The sequence below is a fragment of the Rhamphochromis sp. 'chilingali' genome (genome assembly GCF_963969265.1).
Source record: "Rhamphochromis sp. 'chilingali' genome assembly, chromosome: 8".
Classification (NCBI taxonomy): domain Eukaryota; kingdom Metazoa; phylum Chordata; class Actinopteri; order Cichliformes; family Cichlidae; genus Rhamphochromis; species Rhamphochromis sp. 'chilingali'.
The window spans coordinates 40,679,268-40,700,653 of record NC_137935.1 but is presented as its reverse complement, the minus strand read 5'-3'; the positions used below and the strand labels follow the sequence as shown (position 1 = coordinate 40,700,653).

The window sequence follows — 21,386 nt, the reverse complement described above, 5'->3', positions numbered from 1 at the left end:
CAAAAAACAGGCCAATGTTTTATTCACATTTTGATTTGGCACAGACTGTTTCACTAGAGCTCCTTCTTGATGCACGGTCTAAAAATGAGGATTTTACAAGTGTGTCATTAAAATATAGGCAAGCGACCCAGTGGACGGACACCATGATGTGGTCAGCCACATGTGTAACATGCTGTAGGCGGAGGAGAGGAGACTTTGTGTGCATTTTGTGTCTGTTGCTGTCAGACAAACGAGATATGAAGGGTCATACCTCTGTTTTCTTTTCCGACTTTCCTTTACACAAGAGGCAAAAATGACTGGAATCTGGATAAAATCTCACCCCAAGCCTGAGGAGAGGCTTGGGGTGAGGTGACTACTCTTGATTTGGCGTTCTTTAGATAAAACTGAACTTAACACACAAACATGTGCAAGCATGCTCACTTACTCCTGATACAGTCACAGTTACTGATCGTAGGTGGAGAGCGTGTAAGTTGCTCCTCTTGCAACAGACTGAGCTGGGACGGCAAAACTGGGAGAAGTGGCTGATGGTGCATACGTTACTCAGCAATAAGAAGCTCGGTGATTTCTGAGAACAACTTGGCAAAGAAAACAGGTTACACAGGCACAAGGGCAGGAGACAGGACGACCAAGGAGGCCTGGCTGTCACCATGTCGGTGAGAAACAGGTGTGTAAAGAAGCAGTCCATGGGTGGATGCAGCAGCTCCACCTTAGAGCAAAAGACTATAAAAATAAACTAAAGAGAGCAAAACTGCGACTTCTTTCTACTCACTTTAGGCCCTCAGAGCACTTCGTACCACGAGTCGCATTCACCTGATCACGTTCATACAGTGCTTTTATATGTGCCTGAGCACTTTCACCTAAAGTGGCGTTCATTACCTTACCTTAAAAAAAGGGTTTCTGACAACGCGTCTAAACCTGATCCCCAGTATGAATAATACTGGACCAGTTAAATATAAGCTGCAACCCCAGGGCTGAAAAAAGAAGCCAAAGTAAACTCCAACAACTAAACTGTTCAGTTTATAGAAACATCAGTGCGTCTGTGGACAGATGGATGTGCATCACTTTCTTCTCTTTGCTGTTGTTTTTCCTTCACATTGTGGAAGCGTGGGTCATACTTATCGATTAAAATGTTCTTATTATAATATTAGACGATGAGGATTCGACAGTTACAGAAGAAAAACATGGAGCCTGTTGTTTACAGTTATCGACTCAGGTGATAGTGTTAACTAGCCCACACTGTGCAGTTATCACAGGTTTTAGCTTCCAGGGTGTTTTTTCTTGCTTACAGTTTTTGTTTGAAAATAGTTCCTTTTTTCATTCATTTCACTTTTAGTCCAGATTCCTTATGATGATTTATGGCAAATGCCAGAGGCAAGATTCAAAAAACATAAAGTATAGGATTGCGGACTTCCCATGTGTTTTCTTTGCACTTGGACGAGTTGGCACGGTGTCTTTGTTGGGCCGTGCAGAGTGCGTGGACACACTCACATCCTGTAACTCAGTAACTAAGAGAACAATGGTTTCCTGCACATTTAGCTTGTAAATGGATAAAGACTTTACACTGGTAGAAGTTATCGTGGTTCCTGGAATATGATGGCATATAAAGTTTTGTCTTTGTCGGCATGCAGAAATGCCACTGCCACTTAATAAAGCTGATTGCGGCGCTCTGCTCCAGCCTAAATGTTTTGGGTTATTTTTCCACACTTATCAGCTGCCGTCAAGTGTCTCCAAGGGGATTTCCACATATGCTGGCTCAGCGGGAGTGAAAGGGATGCCTGCCAACAGGATCTTTGGAGCACGCACTCCTCGTTTATTGTGTTAGTTTGAGACACTAGTTTCAAGTGAGCTAGGTTGGAAGTGCGACCAGGAAGTCACAAAATAATCCAGACTTTTATGATTTCTTTCTTTTGTTTGTCTGTTTTAGCAGACAAATACTTGGAAAACCTTTTCCATGCTCCATGATTAAGTTTGGCACAAAGAATCAAGAACAAACTGTCCACAAATTACCAAACACACGCATCCGCTTTCATAATGAGATTCAACTTGCCATTTTAAAGACATAAGATAGCAGCAGAAAGATGTTTTACATAGTTTGGCAGCTGCTTTATGTATCTAATAATCATTCGTGACACTGAGCCAAAGGCCTGCTCTAGATAAACTCAAGTAAAATCGGTCAGGCATTAAAAAAGCTTATTTCTTTTTCTTCCCATTTTCATGCAACATGAAAAATTGTTATTAAATATTCATTACTTCAGTGTTGCACGAGGGGAAACTTGAGGTAATGCAAATATTAAGCAGTGAGTGACTATTAAGTGTAATAATCCACACTGGTCAGTTACACGGTGGCTGTAGCTCTGGTGGGAGAGCAGCTCACCTGCTAACATTGTGTGTGTGTGTGTGTGTGTGTGTGTGTGTGTGTGTGTGTGTGTGTGTGTGTGTGTGTGTGAGATCGAAAGCACTAAACAGGACAAGAGTGCTCAGAGTAGAAAATCAGTCCATTTACTGAATTTCTTGTTTTTTGACAGGTAGCCTAATAAACTGGCTGAGCTCCGTGTAAAATCTGTAAGTATAATAAGAGGGGGTTGCAGCTTCAACAGTGCTTGTTTCACAGTCTGGAGAAATTATTGAGAGTTTGTTGAAAAAATCAGATAAATGGACTGACACCTGTCTGAGGAGTCAAAGTACTTTTTAAATACCAGTCTCATTCACACACAGCGACTCCAGCATTACGCGACAACTCGGAGCTCAAGCATTCTTGAAAAAGCCAAACCAACCCTCTGATTAGCAGACGTCCTGCTCTGTTAGCTGAGCTGCAGCCACTGTGAGTCGGCTTGTCTGTTAATCTGTTCTCCTTTGATCTCTGAACTCCCAGTGAAATACTGCCCTGCAGGCCAAAGTCAAATCTCAGACGTTTCCTTGCCTTCATTTCCAATTGTTGCGTTACAGCTGAGTTCAGCCCTGACATGTTATCAGCCTGTGATATTTACTTTCACACTCTTCCCACATTTTTCACTTTTATTTGTTACCTGTGGCTACAGGGCATGTTCACAGGGTGAAGTCTGAACCTGCTGGCTGAAGCAAACATCCCGACTTTTACAGTGGAAACTCTGCAATAGACAAGCGCACATTACAAGCACAGTGCTGACTTTTACACATTTTTATTTTGTGCAGCAAAACATTAGCGTATGAAAATATATCATTTAGTTTTTATTACAAATGAATTGATTAAAGTAAAGCAGACCAAGTGAAATGCAAAGCAAACAACCTCACTGAGCCAAATCGTATTTACAGTCAGGATACAAAGTAATACTGTTCACGGTCTCATCATAAAGCATTGTAGCACATCTCAGAGCTCAGCGGGAAATCCTTCTGGAAACAGCTGTCTTCTACAGGATACACCTGGGGATAGTCTGTGGGAGCAAAGTAAGGTGCGCATTCTGGGGTGGGGGGGCTCTCCTGCTGGCCTGACCAACAGTGTGGCAAGCTGTAATATTCCTGGGGGCCACAGTGCTGATAGTGGTATTGCTGTGGGCTGAAGCTTGACTCCATTCTGGTGGGCGAGTCATAGCATGAGGAGGAGGAGGAGGAAGAGAAGGAGTCCTGTGGGGAATAAGTGTTGGGATCCACAGGGTTGCAGAAAGTCAGTGACTCCAATGAGGAGCAAGGGGCCTGAAAGAGAGGAGGACATCGAAATTACTTTGGGCAGGACTGCAGGTGTGCCACATGGTGGTCATCCAACCAAAGCTAGGCCCAGGGCTCACCAGGAACACTTGTGAGTGGTGTTTTTGATTTAATGCATTCATTTGTGTGCAGACAGCTTACAAAACTGACATGCAGCTGTTTATCCTGCCAGACAGGTCATTTTATCAAACACAAACAGCTGTAATCACAGTCAAAGCAAGACTAGCTCCTTCAAATATATCCACACAAACCTATCCACTACATGCTGAACACAGACACTGACAGTGTTTGTGGAAATAAACGACCACCACACCAAACCTCTGTTCCAAATAAACGCATTGCTATTGCTCGTATCTCGTATGCTTTTAAAACAATCTTTCAATTTTGGTCACAAACAGAAAAACTAGGAAATTTTTCCGTTTTGTCACAAAAGTTTTAAGAAATCCCAGTTTCTGATTATTTCTTTAATGACGGTGTTTCGTTGGTGCCAGCTGAGACCTACCATCCCCTGGCCGTAGTAGTCCGCATCTGAGGACAGTCCGTGGTACCAAGGCTGAGGGGAGGTTGGAAAAGGAGGCAGAGGGGTGTCGTAGGTGGTACCACCGTATCCGTTGCCGGGCAACATCACATCCCCAAACTGCTGCTGCTGCTGCACCTGGATGCCGCACTCCTGCATCTGGATGTTGCACGCGCTGTCAGGGACTGGAAACGAGATGGTGGCTCGAAGCTGGAGGGCCAGCGACCCGCAGCTGCTGGCTTCAGCTGGGGGGACAGAGGGAGGAGGAGCCACATGGCCACCTGCCGAGATTCAGTGTAACAGTCAGACCGAAAATATCCAGAATACAAACACATGCGATGAAAACAAGCGAACCACACGCTCTGGGTTAATCATTGCCTATCATTTAATCACGGACTAGGATATATCTGCGACCACTTTGAAAGGGCGTGGTCTGAGAGACCACGGTGGAACTCCACCCCTCTGAAATCTGAATGCCTCTTGCCCCCCGTCCAACTGAAAAAGGCGTCCTCAATAATTGATGCATATTTATATGTTTATTTTACAGAATTTTTGACCCCCCAAACAAACAAACAAACAAACAAACAAACAAACAAACAAACAAACAAACAACTTGATTAAGATCATCAGACTGTGACGCTTAGGGCAGGCCGCTGTAGTGCATGTGTGTCTTTCTGGGATGTATTTTAGCACACTGGGTGGACAAACCTACTTTGGAAAGTGGACGCGCGAAGCTCCTGTAGTTCCAAGCAAGCCTGATGCATCTGCTGATCAGGAAGAAAGAGAAATACAGAGGAGGGGGGAGGCGATACCAGATTATTAATGGCTGCTTTCCTGTAAATGAGTTGAGTGGCTTATTTTGATAAAACGGGCTATCAGTGATTTACAGGTGCAGGCTTGCACAGAGCGGTATTCTCAGCAGAAAAAAGGTGAGACTGAGAGCAGGGGACAAGGGTAAAGAGGCGTGGGGGAGGGAGGAGTTACCGCATTAAGCTTCTTGTTGTTGGCCTCCTCTCTGTGCCTCCGCAGCAACTCCTTGACCGTGATCTTCACCCGGACCCCCGGGTACACCTTCAGTTGATCTTAATGAAGAGCACAGTGTGTCACTCATGCGCAGTAATCTCCTCTTAAAGCAAACTAAACCAGTCGTGCACTCTTCTCCTCCCTCTCCCTGCTCCTCCAGTAAAGCACCACAAAGCATTTCTTACACATCACAGCTTATTTTGTTTCCAGTAAACTGAAATCGCTCCATGAAGTGTCGCTTCATTCTAATAAACTGCTGAAAGATTGTCTTTTAAGATTTTGTAAAAGAATATAACGAAGTGCTTTGAATTATCCAAAGATCCTATTTTATCACCGGTGCGTAAAGGTCGTTTCCACCGCTCAGTGTTTCTGAGTGTTACTGGCGGCTGATCCCCTCCCCGGAGCCTCCCGGTCGGGAGACGTTTTCACTGCACCCTGTAGCCCTGAGCTGCCACGCCCCAGTCAGAGGCAGAAGAAATCGGCTCTTAACGCGTTAAAGTAAGTAGATTTTATTACGCATATACGATCGAATGAATGTAAAGTAAATAAAAATAGGCGAGGAGATGAAAGAGAAGTTTGTCTGGCACGGTGGGATGAGGTTAAAGCTGAAGCGCGCAGACAAAGAGTCAGCAAAGCGATCCGCGACCAAAACGGAACAAAATTTCGAAACTAGAAGGAGCCGCTGATCTGCGCTTTTGGATCGAAGCGCTGCAGTTTTTAAGGAAACGAGCCTCCCGCGTGGTGCACGTGCGCGGTCACTTAGTGAAAGTTTGATCAGGTCGTTATGGAAAAATTTCGAGGCGATTTCAGCCCGGTGCTGTTTACAATTCAAAACCCCGAGCTCTACACCAATCTCCCTTACTTTATTCAAATCACCCCTGCCCCCCACCACGAACGCCTGACAGTTAAAGGCAATGGGAGTAATTGGCAGTTTTTTTCTTCCTTACTTGAAGCTTGATTAAGATACGGTGAAAGAACGTCTCGTATAGGTGCGGGCGATTTAGGCCTAAAGGCGATATTTAAAGCATTCAGGGCTGCGAACATTTTAGAGAATGTGTTAAGAGATGAAACCTCATCTGATAAATATTCATACAGAGAAATGCTACTTTATGATTTGTCTTAAATGTGGCAGACGCTGGCCAAAACGAAAGGCAGACACATCCCACTCGAACACACAGAACACCCTGTTGCGCACAGACAGCCCGACCACACAGCCCGCGAGACTTCCAGTTGAATTTTTCCAAACTTAAAATGATCTTTAAAAATGATCATCTGCGCGTCCTGATGTGCGTCGACAGACGACAGTCGGGAGAACTATAACACACAGTAAAGCCATAAACGCCAGTGAAGCTTGGAGAAGTCTTTGAGTGGAGAACGCTACACAAACAGGTGGAATCAGGTGGCATTAAAGTTATTTTACACGTGGAAGTTTAATCTAGCCCATTCTACTTTAATTTAAATATGGGAAGAAGTGGGCATTTATGGGGGGTGAGCACTCCACTTAAACACACAAATCGTGTGCTTTCAATATTTCCAATAAACTCTACATTACACCCCCCCCCCCCCCTCCTTTGTCTTCCAAACAGGGAAAAATGCAAGAAAATGATTTCCTGAAGAAAATCCGAGGTGAAACTCACCGGACATGATGGCTGGGATGGAGAGATGATTCCTGGAGAAGAGCTGAGGGACTCAACAATGTCCTTTTCTGCCTCAGCAAAATGGCCAAGAACGAAATTTCTGCAAAAGTCTCCAAAAATAGCAACACAAATGTCTTACAGCAGAGCCAGAGCATACAGAATGATTGTAATAGAGCTGGGGACATATTAGTTTGAGATTTTCTCCCTCCATTCCCTCTATTTAAAACCCCTAGAACTCAATGATTTGACAATGATTTGATTGCGCGTTACTTACCATTTGAATATTCAGAGGCAACTCTCTCAAATCGATTTTCAGTAAAATCACTAAGCATGAACACTGTATCAAATCCACTTTAATCTCATATATTAGTATTTTACACTTTAACCTCGAAAAAAATGCACTTTTATTCATTTTACCCTCCTTTTGCACTATCCCAGCATCAGCCCCCTTCACTTAGCACTGCAGCACCCACGACTGCTTCCGTGCAACCTTAAGAGCGCATTTCACCTCAAACCTCGCGTTTAGCCTAGTCACGCATTTTAAAAAGTTTATTTCATAAAAAATACATTAAAAGTGGCAAAGAGGGAAAGTGGGTGTGGCAAGGGCCAACAGCCCTCGTTGGCATGGCAGGGCCTCCAGCTCCATCAGAGTGCTCACACCTGCTGGGAGAACAGGGAGAGAGGCTCAGCAGCTTCACGCACAGTTCTGTCCTTGTCTTGGTTATATTTTCATGAAAATAAAAATGCGTTTCAGGATCAAAGGTTTCCGGTAAAGTGTGCCGTTTAAGAACCGGCCTTTGAAATGTTTAACTCCCCCAGCATTATGATTTATGATCATTATGATCAAAAACGGTTATTATTTTAGATTTTCTATCAAATCTGTGTTGAAATCGAGTAAATAAATAAATAAATGAATAAATAACGAAACTAAAAACAAACATTGCAGCTCCTTCTTTGCACTGAAGTCCCTTACACTACACTTCGAGTGTATTTTATTTCTCAGACTGTTTGTGGTGCGAAGGTCAGAAGATAAAATGAACTCAACTATATCAACGTTACATTCATCACACTTGGATAAATGCATCCAAAATAAAATTGTGCCATAAACCGGTCAAAATATGTGAATTAAGACCCGGATCTATGAATATTATTACATTTATTACAGTAATAATAACTCAAAGCTTGATTATGACTGCAGCATCTATAACATTATTCATCATAGATGCTGCAGTAACATTGTTAGATTATTAGGGCGTCCTCGCGCCATAAGAACAGCAAACTGATTAAAAACTGATATGTGCTAACACATCATCATCATCATCATCATCATCATCATCATCATCATCATCATCATCATCATTTCTATTCGTCCATTAAAATCAATCTTTGTGCATCCTGCTTTAAACAAAGTGCTCTCTTCTCTGCACATCCCCGTTTCCTCGCCCAGCATTGTCCGCCTCTTCTCACAGCGCCCCCTCCTGCAGCCGCGGCGCAGCGGCTCCACCTACAGGCCACAAATGGAAATGTTTATGAAAGCATTCTGTCTTTCCACACACACACACACACACACACACACACACACACACACACACACACACACACACACACACACACACACACGATTTTGTGCACTGGCAGTTTTTTTTGTGATCACATGTTGGAAAATGAAACTGTTATCAATCAGTCTAGATGTATGATGCATGATCAGATGCATGATCAAAATCTAATTATAGTTTTCCTCATTAATAATTTCATTTTTCTGATGAAGCCATCAAACCATGACAACACTTCCACCGTGTTTTGCAGAGGGCTGCAGACACTCACTGCTGAAACTCTCTCCTCCATACTGTCAGCCGACTGGAAAACACTTCAGCAAATAACACAGCACATTTGAAGGTAAAATAAACAGGATAAACAGACAAATGAAAAATGAAGTAAGGATTTAAAAGCTGACACCATTTGCTCGTCCTACAAAAACCTTTGATATATCTGGAACATGTTTTTTGGTTTTGTGGTTTGTTTCCTATCAGACTCTTTTTGATGGCTTCAGCCCTCCACACACTTCATTCCAGGATGAATTACTAAAATTTCATGTTTAAAGAACAAACAAAAGACATTTTTGTACAAAATCCTACCCACAGGTAGGATAGAGTCAGCATGAAATTAGGATATTTTGTATCCAACAGCCCAGCTACGGTGGCCCTGAGAGTTCAGATGCCCTGCAATGAAAGAAAATAGAAAACTGCCTTAATTCTGCAAAAACACACACAAAAACCCCACAATAGAAGAATCATAAAGAAACAGGTGCAGTGAATGATTAAAGCAACCACGTATCGACAGTATTAAATGAACCATGTGATTAAACCAGACATGACCTGGATTTTTTTCTCCTTCACAACACTGAAGAGATTTCTTTTAAGCGTGTCCCAGTAAAAAGCTCCACATGATCTGGGTTCTGTCACTTTCCTGTGTGAGATTTTAGTTTGTTTTATCATATTTTACATTTACTCAAACACTGAATGCTTCACTGTATTTTTTTTGTTGGTTTGTTTTTGGTCGATCTGCAAGGCCCACAAAAAAACCTGCATATAGGAATCTCCAAAAGTTGATTCTGTTCATCAGGACGTAGCATTTTGTGGGAGAAACATTTCGTCACTCATCCAGGTGACTTCTTCAGTCTCAGCTGACTGCAATGAAAATCAGCTTTTGGAGATTTACTTACCTGGATGATTGAGCATGCATCACGACTGCATCTAGGAAGTTAATTTCTCTCTCTGATAAAAAAAACAGTCCTAATTCCTGATCCTGTGAGATAATGCAACATGTGGGTGAGGGGACTCGCCCAGCAATAACTAGCTTGAAATCATCCAGGTGAGGCAGCCTGAGTAACCTCGCAGGTCGAGTCCTATCAGTCCCACTTGGCAACGGTAGCTGCCATATTGATTATGGCACGAGCCTGCTGTCTAGTAGCCTAGACAGCAGGCTCCAAGGAAAGATTATTTTATTATGGCTCGGATATAATAAGAATAATCCTCAGACTTTTACTGTTTCACTAAAGGTTAAAAAGTGAATGTCCACAACTTGAACCCTGAATCTCTTTTACACCCACTTTTATTCCTCCCTCTCCTACTCGACGTCACATCTTCACATTTTGGCCATTCAATAAAACTGCTGAAGTTAAATCATTTGATGTCCATTCACACCTTATCTCTCTCACTCTCTCTGATTTAGCACAAAGTTTAAACTTTTAAACTTTAAAATCTCTTAATTACATTTGCCTTGTTATTCTTAACAAAGGGAATTCACATCTACATCACATTTGAACATTCAAATGGATATAATTCACTTCATGTTTCGTTCAGTTTGTTTAATTCTAATTCAGTTAGATTTGTCTTTAGCACATTCTCACATGAACATTTATTGTAACATAAACCCTTCTTAATTCAAGTACAGAGGAATAATTTTGTTTGTCACTATTCATTTATTTATTTTAGGCTTTAACTTCTTTCATTAAATCATTTGTTAGTCAGACATTCTCTCTCCAGGTCTGACGACAACCTGTAGATTTCTTCCAAAGTGTTCACCACATACATTAATGTAACCCAGTGTGTTTGTTTCTTGTCATGGTTTCGGCTGATTCGCAGGCAGCAGGTGGACCCAAACGCAGGACTCAAACTTAAAAAGTTAACTGAAGAGGCAGCTTCACTGCTGCAGCTTCACTGCTGCAGCACAAACGATCCAAACACAAGAGCGTGAACTAAAACTAGAACTAGGACTCCTCAAGGACCACAGAGGAAACACATTATTTACACAGCGCTAAATCACAACCGCAGTCGCCTCATGGCGCTTTATATTGTACGGTAGACCCTACAATAACACATACAGAGAAAAACCCAACAATCATATGACCCCCTATGAACAAGCACTTTGATGACAGTGGGAAGGAAAAACTCCCTTTTAACAGGAAGAAACCTCCAGCAGAACCAGGCTCAGGGAGGGGCGGGGCCATCTGCTGTGATTGGTTGGGGTGAGAGAAGGAAGACAGGATAAAGACATGCTGTGGAAGAGAGACAGAGGTTAATAACAGATATGATTCAATGCAGAGAGGTCTGTTAATACATAGTGAGTGAGAAAGGTGACTGGAAAGGAAAAACTCAATGCATCATGGGAATCCCCGGCAGCCTACGTCTATTGCAGCATAACTAAGGGAGGATTCAGGGTCACCTGGTCCAGCCCTAACTATATGCTTTAGCAAAAAGGAAAGTTTGAAGCCTAATCTTGAAAGTAGAGATAGTGTCTGTCTCCTGAATCCAAACTGGAAGCTGGTTCCACAGAAGAGGGGCCTGGAAACTGAAGGCTCTGCCTCCCATTCTACTTTTAAATACTCTAGGAACAACAAGTAGGCCTGCAGAGCGAGAGCGAAGTGCTCTAATAGGGTGATATGGTACTACAAGGTCATTAAGATAAGATGGGGCCTGATTATTTAAGACCTTGTATGTGAGGAGCAGGATTTTGAATCCTGGATTTAACAGGAAGCCAAAACAGGAGAAATCTGCTCTCTCTTTCTAGTCCCTCTCAGGACTCTTGCTGCAGCATTTTGGATTAGCTGAAGGCTTTTCAGGGAGTTTTTAGGACTTCCTGATAATAATGAATTACAGTCGTCCAGCCTGGAAGTAATAAATGCATGAACTAGTTTTTCAGCGTCACTCTGAGACAGGATATTTCTAACTTTAGAGATGTTGCACAAATGGAAGAACGCAGTCTTACATATTTGTTTAATATGTGCGTTGAAGGACATGTCCTGGTCAAAAATGACTCCAAGGTTCCTCACAGCGTTACTGGAGGCCAAGGTAATGCCATCCAGAGTAAGAATCTGGTTAGATACCATATTTCTAAGATTTTCAGGGCCGTTACAGCATAATGAGGGTACGACACAACACAGAGCAAGGAGAAAACAGGGCTTAAATACACACCGGAGTAATCAGGGAATTGGAGACAGGAGAGACAGAGCTGGGATCATTTAGGCATAACATGACAAGGGGAAGCAAAACCAGACACACTGCACACAGGACAGAGACTATCAAAATAAAACAGGAAACATGAGACAGTTCACAAAGATGTGGACTTGACACTGAGAAATAGACTGAATATGACATGTGGAACACACGGAGGACATAGTGACTCAAACTACAAGCAAGAACAACAAAATTAAACACAAAACACTGGGTCAGACTCAGGAACATGGCAGGTTTGATTTGGGGTTTTTGTGTTAGACACGTTTATATACAAACACATTGTAATATCATAATATAATATTTTTAAATAGTGAATTAAAACAGTACACATGCTTCACACCCAGAAAAAGACGACTGGATTCAAACACAATTTAATACACAGTGTGGATGGGTGTGGTTTATGGCTCCGCTGCAGGGATGGGGTGGAGCAGTGGGTTGAGGAACAGTGTCAGGAGAGGCCAGTTGGAATTATTTCAGTAGGACACTGGATACGGAGGGGAGGGGGGGGGATGCGGGAGAGGCTGGAAAGCAACATCAGCAACGCTCTGTACAGAAGTCACACTCTCCCACAGCGCTGTGTGTATGGGCTCCTAACATCACACACAGCTTTGCAATACAATGATGCATTAATGATATTTATATCAACGTTTTAACAACTGTAGGGTGTTCATAATTACCTGTGAGATATTAATCGGCATGATGTCTGCTGCTTGTGGATAACTCCAACAGTCAGGACATAAAAACTGTTTAAAGCTAAATGAAACCAATTGCCATGGCATCAATTCAGCTTAACCCAGAACAGGTTAGCACGAATCCACATGATGCACTGAGCAAGAGTGGGTGAGTGACCAAAAGAATGAACAACTAATCAGTGTCTGTCCCAACCAAATGTCAGTCATGGTCTCATTCTGGTCACCAACACAAAAATATTCTGGTTCCACTACTGTTACACACTCTAAGAAATAAAATGTTGTATTTACTCCACCCAGTTATGTCAACCGGTTCCACACAACTGGGTTAGTGAAATATAAAATGTATGATACATTTAATTTGAACAAGAAATTTTAAGTACATCTGATAAGATTTGGATAATTAAATGCAAATCAAAAGAATCATGTTGTATTAGCTGAATATCATAATGTTGATATAACTAACCTTGTTGATTTAAATTGAGAAGACTAAATAAAACCTACTCAACCAAAACAAGCTGTACTTACTTTGAGAAATAACATGTTGTATTTACTCCACCCAGTTATGTCAACCGGTTCCACACAACTGGGTTAGTGAAATATAAAATGTATGATATATTTAATTTGAACAACAAATTTTAAGTAAATCTGATAAATCTACTCACCCAAAACACGCTCTACGGAAACTATAGGATTAAATCACTTTAACAGAATTGCAACTTACTCTATTTAAGTTTGTAAATTAAATAAATCGAACACAAGTTTATTCAGTTAACCTAACTTTAATAACACTTTGTGTAAAACTTGTTGAAGCACACTTTGAGCAATTCAAATGCTTCTAGATCTTTTCCCCCAAACAATCTTTACATATATTCAAGTGCATTTTAGGTGCAGGAAGACAAGATACAGAATGTCATGTTAAACTGAAATGATTAAAACTGGAAACTTGTGATTCCAACATTTTTAACATTAACATGACTTAATGTAAACTTGATTGGGCTACAATGAAAAGCCCACAATACAGCCCTGCAAACAGCAGGTAGAAATTACTTGTGTCATTTTTGTCCATATTTAGAAAAATAACCTTTGCTTCAAAACTTAAACTGAAGTCCAAAGTTAGGAGCAGTCTTTTTCAGTGTAGTTGGATGTTGGTAAAAGTTCAAGAACAAAGAACGCAGAAAAGTGAAAGGCCTTGCAGAAGTTCTTGTGGCAATTCAAACTGAACAGTTTATGAAGTGCAAGGAGAAGGGTTCGAGAACCTTAAAGTTCAGTGTCCTCTATAGTTCACTGCAGGCTGTTTCACTCAAGCAGTTTGTTTTTCAGAACCTGCACCTTCATGGATAGGTTGTTCCCATCCAACTCCATCGGCACCTTCTGAAGAAATTCAAATGTGTATTTCAGGTGCTTTGGGTAGCTCAGATTTAGACTATAGATTAGTCCAAGCAGGAGGGCACAACCCTTTGCCACATCACTAAGAGCTTGCAGCACAGTGCATCCTTCTATGATGACAGCAATGTCCTCAGGTGTATCTGCAGAGTTTGCTCTCATGTCTGACAACATAGACTCCCAAAGTCAGCTGCTCCGTTTCTCTGCTTGCACCAAGATCCACATCCTTTAAATAAAAATTAAAAAAAGATAAGTTAATTGCGTACATATACATATGGACAAGTAAGTCCACCTTCCATTTCCAATCCCAAATTTAAAAAAGGAAAATAACTGATCGTTTTCCTTTTTTAACTTACCAAGAATTCCTTGAACAGGTCATCTGGCTTTTCATTTAAGTAGACACAGACAGCTTTCAGAATGCATTCCCGTCGAACATCAACGCTGGGATTCTGGTGGAGATAAGAACTCAATATGAGAGAAGTTTCCTATTTTGGTTCCTTTCAACCTCTTTACAAAACAAAGTCAAAAATATTAACACATAGCAGATGATTAAGCAATGTTTCATAACTCACATCAGTGATGTGCAGTGAGGTTCATGATTGGTAAGGCACTGACTCCTCTGTGTCAGATTAACAAATATATGAACCCAAAAATTGAAGCTTTTCAATTTTGACATTACGTGAAAGCTTTCATTTTTGCTTTAATCAATTCTAGATTGTTCAACAATATATTTAATAATTGTGCCCCTAAAAATATTAAAATTAAATAGAAGATTAGAACTGGGCAATATGGACTTAAAATCCTATCATGACATTTTGTGGATAACAATAAGTCTGTGAAGGTTCACAGTCATCCAGGTCATCGTAGTCTAAGGAGCTTGGAAAGAAAAGTGAAGCTTCTTCAGTGAAGATTTCTGACACTAAACCAGAAATCAACATGGAGTCGAATTCTTTCAAACAATGTAGCAACTTAATTGATGCACATTTCTAAAATACACTACACATTCATTTCATTCTTCAAACTACAGGATCGCTGGCGCTCCCAGTGGTCATTACTGATGTCAGGGAGCAGGTGCGGTAGATGTTGGGAGTAATTTTAAAACTGTCGGTCTTAGTAGGCAAGTCTCATCTTAACAAGAATTGCAAAAGATTTTGGAAAATTACACCGAAGCAGGTTCAACAATATTTGTTAAATGTTTTCATACTTCTAACATGTGAGAGAGATATACAAGCTAGAGTGTTAAAACATTTGCCAGGCATCATTTGTTTAAAAAAAAATGCAAAAGTATTCCCGAAAGTGTCAGATGTGTATCAGTTAGTATACATTAATCAAATTTGTCATCCTTAAATTGTTGTACTTACCAAATAATCCTCAGATGGCGATGGATTCTATCCAGGATGCTAAGCATATGCAAGTCTCAGTTGAAAATGGCGGATGATCAAACTTCCACACTGCACATGTGCAAACTCAGAAGTACGGAGAGCCTATTAGGACAATCCTCTTTAAATTAAAGTGCTCTTCATTTTAAATGAACTTTTTACGTTGGATTTAATTTACTGCATTTTGTTGTATTGAAATATTATGTTGTTAATTAAATTCAAAACAACATACTTGTGTTTAAAGTTAAAAATCAATTGGTGGCATTAGTTTTAACATGAAGCATTTACATAATGCTACCAACATCAGTGTGTCATTTCTTAGAGTGCAGTGACAGCAACAGTATGACATACAAACATATCATATTGCTTGTGATACAGAAACTGTGCAGGTATAAAGCTTTAAATGCCCTATGCCTGCATACCTGTCACTGATCCAGCAGTATTTGATGCCATCTGGTACAGAGCCATTCTCAGGTCTGTTCCTCTTATCTAATTAATGCTTACACTTAAAACTGCTGGCCAAGGGTAAAAGTAATTCAGTAAAATCATAATTCACGTTGGCAGTAATGACACCCGGTTACGCCAATCGGAGGTCACTAAAATCAATATTGAATCGGTGTGTAACTTTGCCAAAACAATGTCGGACTCTGTAGTTTTCTCTGGTCCCCTCCCCAATCAGACCAGGAGTGACATGTTTAGCTGCATGTTCTCCTTAAATTGCTGGCTGTCTGAGTGGTGTCCCAGAAACGATGTGGGCTTCATAGATAATTGGCAAACCTTCTGGAGGAAACCTGGTCTTGTTAGGAGAGACGGCATCCATCCCACTTTGGATGGAGCAGCTCTCATTTCTAGAAATATGGACAAATTTATTAAACCCCCCAAAATATGACTATCCAGAGTTGGGACCAGGAAGCAGAGTTGCAGTCTTACATGCCTCTCTGCAGCTTCTCTCCTCCTGCTACCCCCCCAAAAACCCATCTCCATAGAGACTGTGTCAGCTCCCAAACAGACAAAAAACAAACTAAAAACCATCAACAAACAACTTAAACATAAACAATTACAAAGAAAGAACAATACAGTATCCACATCTGAACCAAAGAGTAAAACAGTGAAATGTGGATTATTAAATATTAGGTCTCTCTCCTCCAAGTCTCTGTTAGTACATGACTTAATAATTGATCAACAAATTGATTTACTCTGCCTTACAGAAACCTGGTTGCAGCAGGATGATTATGTTAGTTTAAATGAATCAACACCCCCGAGTCATTCTAACTACCAGAAATCTTGAAGCACAGGCCGAGGGGGCGGTGTGGCAGCAATTTTTCACACCAGCCTATTAATTAATGAAAGACCAAGACAGACTTTTAATTCATTTGAAAGCCTGATGCTTAGCCTCGTCCACCCCAGCTGTAAAACTCAGAAACCAGTCTTATTTGTTATCATCTATCGTCCACCTGGGCCTTACACAGAGTTTCTGTCTGATTTCTCAGACTTTATATCTAATTTAGTTCTGAGCTCAGATAAAATAATTATTGTGGGTGATTTTAACATCCATGTAGATGCTAAAAATGACAGCCTCAACATGGCATTTAATCTGTTATTAGACTCAATTGGCTTCTCTCAAATGTAAAAGAACCCACCCACCACTTTAATCACACTCTAGATCTTGTTTTAACATATGGCATAGAAACTGAACATTTAACAGTGTTTCCTGAAAACCCTCTCCTGTCTGATCATTTCCTGATAACATTTACATTTACAATAATTGATTACACAGCGGTGGAGAGTAGACTTTATCACAGTAGATGTCTTTCTGAAAGCACTGCAACTAAGTTTAAGAATATAATCCACCCACTGTTATCATCTTCAATGCCCTGTACCAACATAGAGCAGAGCAGCTATCTGAACGCTGCTCCAACAGAGGTCGATTATCTTGTTAATAATTTCACCTCCTCACTACGTACGACTCTGGATACTGTAGCTCCTGTGAAAACTAAGGTCTCTAATCAGAAGTACCTGACTCCGTGGTATAATTCTCAAACACGTACCCTAAAGCAGATGACTCGTAATCTGGAGAGGAAATGGCGTGTCACAAATTTAGAGGATCATCATTTAGCCTGGAGAAATAGTTTGCTGCTTTATAAGAAAGCCCTCCACAAAGCCAGAACATCTTACTATTCATCACTGATTGAAGAAAATAAGAACAACCCCAGGTTTCTCTTCAGCTCTGTAGCCAGGCTGACAAAGAGTCAGAGCTCTGTTGAGCCAACCATCCCTTTAACGTTAACTAGTAATGACTTCATGAACTTCTTCACAAATAAAATTTTTATCATTAGAGAAAAAAATTACCAGTAATCATCCCACAGATGTAATATTATCTACAGCTACTCTTAGTACCATTGATGTTAAGTTAGACTCTTTTTCTCTAATTGATCTTTCTGAGTTAACTTCAATAATTACTTCCTCCAAGACATCAACGTGTCTTTTAGACCCCATTCCTACAAAACTGCTCAAAGAAGTCCTGCCATTAATTAATTCTTCGATCTTAAATATGATCAACCTATCTCTAATGATCGGCTATGTACCACAGGCCTTCAAGCTGGCTGTAGTTAAACCTTTACTCAAAAAGCATCTCTAGACCCAGCAGTCTTAGCTAATTATAGGCCAATCTCCAACCTTCCTTTCATATCAAACATCCTTGAAAGAGTAGTTGTCAAACAGCTAACAGATCATCTGCAGAGGTTTATTTGAAGAGTTTCAGTCAGGTTTCAGAGCTCATCACAGCACAGAAACAGCTTTAGTGAAGGTTACAAATGATCTTCTTATGGCCTCTGACAGTGGACTCATCTCTGTGCTTGTCCTGCTAGACCTCAGTGCAGCGTTTGTTCCCTATCATATCGAGACTATCTCTCCACTCCGTTACATATTCCATATGTACAGGGTATGACCCCCTCTTGGTCATGGCGTGTGGATACTTCTTTAAGACACTCTGGATAGCCTGGCCACGCCCCACAGCTTACAGATAAAACGGCTTTGCAAACGTGACACCGGTGATTGTTTGATCTCCACTTGTTTGTTTGTGCGTGTGCGGTTCACTGGTAGTACTTACATGTGGTACTGTGTGACTGTGTGTGTGATAGTGGTAGTGGTGTCCATTGTGGGAGCTTGTTTCAGCAGCCTTCCTGGACACTGCCCCCCCCCAGCCCCCTATCTCCCTTAGCAAGTCTGTTAGCTTAGCTGCTGTGCTCGAGTGGCTTAGTAGCCTGTGCTCCCCTGCCGTATTGCCTGACTCTCTGTCTGCAGGACCCCCATTGGTAGCTCGGTGTGCTGTGCTTCCTGGCAGTCGGCTTGGCGTCTTTTGGGCTGTCCTTGTGCGGCCGCTCTATCGCGGTCCTTGCGTCTTGTGGGACCGGCTCGGGCCAGTCTTGCATCTGCAGACTGTTGCCTCCGCCCCCCGGCTCGGCCTTTGCATCTGGCGAGGCCATGACTTGGGTGGAGTGTATATATGTACAAATTGGTACATTCACTCTGGGTTCGGTTGCACTGTCTCCTAGTGGGGTGTCTTACAGAGTTACCCTGTACAGTTGAGAGGCTACACTGTTGGTGTTAAAGGACATGCACTGCAATGGTTTGAATATGTCTGTCTGACAGACTCCATATTGTGCATGTAAACGGGGAGTCTTGTTCATGCACAGAAGTTACTCACCCCACAGGGTTATGTGCTGGGACCAATACTATTCACATTATACGTGCTTCTCTTTGGCATGTTGTTAGAAAAACGTACTTTTACATACATACCTACATAATTTTCTACACTAACTGGATGTTTTTCCATGAACACATTTTTAATGCTTAAAGTCTTTCAAATAAATCCTCCCTATTACTCATATGGAAATCCTGCTAAATAGGTCCCCTTATTGGTCCTCTAATTATGTGACTTACAGTTGTATATATTTTTGGAGAGAAATCATCTACAAAAACATCTTTCATCAGCCTTTTTTCTCTCCATGTTTCAGAATGGTTCACTGATGTGTTAACATCATAAGATGTCTACCCTGTCACATGTATTTACAGTCATAAGTGAAAGTGTTTAAATTATAATGATAATTAATGTTACAAAAATGGTTTCATTTTTAAAAATATAAAAACATCTTTTTATATAATATATAGTTATATATATATATATTTAAAAAACAAACAAACCATAATGCAGTTATAAAGCTTATGATAAAAGATTTATATTATTATATCCTGAAATAACATTGAATAGTAGGAATGCCCCCACTCAGCAAACACCTACCTGAAGCCAGTTGACACATATCAGTTATTCATACTGCAGCCGTGACTTTGAGACACAAAGTTCTACAGTTTCCTTGTGCTGTATCCAAAAAACAATGAGGTTATTTTCTGTGGCCCTAAAGATCTTAGAACTAGACTCTGGATGGCATTACCTTGATGTCCAGCAACACTGTGAGGAACTTTCAGATCATGTCCTTCGACGGGCTCTGAACAAATATGCAGGATTGCTATTATCTGTAAAAAGAGTGATGCTAAAACACTAGTTCATGCATGCATTATATAGGCTGGACTACTAAGTCATTAACATCAGGTTGTTCTGAAAGTTGCCTTCAGTTGGTTCAGGTGCTGCAGTGAGAGTACCGGGAATTTAAAAATCCTTCTTAAAATCCTGCAAAGCCTTGAATAATGAGGCCCTATCACATCCAAAAGTCCTATATTTTCATAGTGCCTTCAGACTGAGAGCTGCTCACTCAGAATGGGGGGCGGAGCTTTCCTCTCTCAGACGCCTTTCCTGCTGTGCTGGAGACTGACACGTTCTCTACTTTTAGGATTTTAGGATCAAAACTTTCCATTTTGACGAAGGTATCAGGTGACCCTGAAACATTGCTTAATTATGTTGCTATAGGCTCAGACTGCCGAAGGACTTCATGTGATGCACCGCGATGACGCCACTGTCTCCCTGTTTATATCCCACATTTCAGTCTTCTGTGTCCATAAGCTTTGGCCCAGTCTGCCTATGCTCTCGTTCTTCTTTTCAAGGTTCAAGGTTCAAGGTTCTTTATTATTTGTTACATGCATAGTTATACAAGTATAACACACAGTGAAATGTAGCCTGACACGCTCCTCGACATGTGCAAAAATTGGGGGGGGGGGGGGGGGGGGGGGGTGTAGAGGAAGAACATTATATATATATATATATATATATATATATATATATATATATATATATATATATATATATATATACATATATATATACAGACATATAGTATATACACTGGGTGAATGTGCAGTAGTAGCAGCAAGCAGGTGAATTCTGTACATAATATGAATAGACATCTGACTATTTTACAGGATAGACAATATAAACATATTTAAAATTAAAGGAATTGAAATGTACATTGTGCCTTGGTTTAGTGTCTGGAAGAGTCCTGTCTCAGTCAATTATAGATGATGTGAGAGGGCGGGTGTGTGTGTTTAGGGCACGGATGGCTTGGGGATAGAAGCTCCTCTTGAGTCTCTCTGTCCTTGCCCGGATGATGCGGAACCTTCTACCAGATTGCAGAAGTTGGAAAAGTTTGTTGCCAGGATGGGACGGGTCCTTCAGTATCTGCGCTGCTCTAGTCCGGCATCTCCTGGTGTAGGTGTCCTGAAGCGGGGGGAGAGCAATCCTGCAGCAGCGTTCTGCTGTACGGATCACTCTCTGGAGAGCTTTTTGGTCCTTCACACAGCTGTTCCCAAACCACGATGTCATGTTCTGTGTGAGGATGCTCTCCACAGCGCCTGTATAGAAAATCCTGAGGACCTTTGGAGAGACCCTGAACTTCCTCAGTTGTCGTAGGTGATACAGGCGCTGCCTAGCCTTTTTGGTCTGGACCTGAATGTGGGCAGCCCATGTCAGGTCTGAGGAGATGTGGACACCAAGATACTTGAAGGACTGCACCCTCTCCACTGGAGCTCCATTGATGATGATGGGCTTGTAGTCTCTGTGCTGACCCCTTCTGAAGTCCACCACCAGCTCCTTGGTCTTGCTGACGTTC

General features: G+C 41.4%; 1 protein-coding gene and 2 long non-coding RNA genes across 6 annotated transcripts; 1 reads left to right on the top strand and 2 right to left on the bottom strand.

Annotated features, from left to right (window-relative positions):
• Positions 1–2,721: 2,721 nt before the first annotated feature.
• On the bottom strand, positions 2,722–6,995 carry linc.pou2af1 (lnc RNA pou2af1). 3 transcript variants are annotated; one of them, XM_080890317.1, is made up of 5 exons: positions 6,859–6,995; positions 5,183–5,280; positions 4,911–4,965; positions 4,184–4,479; positions 2,722–3,669 (listed from the first exon to the last, which is right to left on the bottom strand). In XM_080890317.1, the coding sequence occupies exons 1-5, from the start codon at positions 6,863–6,865 to the stop codon at positions 3,325–3,327; spliced, it is 801 nt and encodes a 266-aa protein (XP_080746443.1). In that variant the 5' UTR covers positions 6,866–6,995; the 3' UTR covers positions 2,722–3,324. The 3 variants fall into 3 exon arrangements, with proteins under 3 accessions (XP_080746443.1, XP_080746445.1, XP_080746444.1); XM_080890319.1 differs by having other exon boundaries at positions 4,911–4,962; XM_080890318.1 differs by lacking the exon at positions 6,859–6,995 and adding an exon at positions 5,407–5,479.
• LOC308401869 lies at positions 3,634–6,947 on the top strand. Of its 2 annotated transcripts, none has more exons than XR_013972632.1 (3): positions 3,634–3,772; positions 5,541–5,719; positions 6,808–6,947. It is a non-coding gene; the product is annotated as an uncharacterized lncRNA (long non-coding RNA). The 2 variants fall into 2 exon arrangements; XR_013972633.1 differs by having other exon boundaries at positions 3,635–3,772; positions 5,568–5,719.
• Positions 6,996–12,837: 5,842 nt separating the features above from the next.
• Positions 12,838–15,396, bottom strand: LOC308400964. Its single transcript, XR_013972456.1, has 3 exons — positions 15,310–15,396; positions 14,305–14,397; positions 12,838–14,174 (listed from the first exon to the last, which is right to left on the bottom strand). It is a non-coding gene; the product is annotated as an uncharacterized lncRNA (long non-coding RNA).
• Between the last annotated feature and the right edge of the window lie 5,990 nt (positions 15,397–21,386).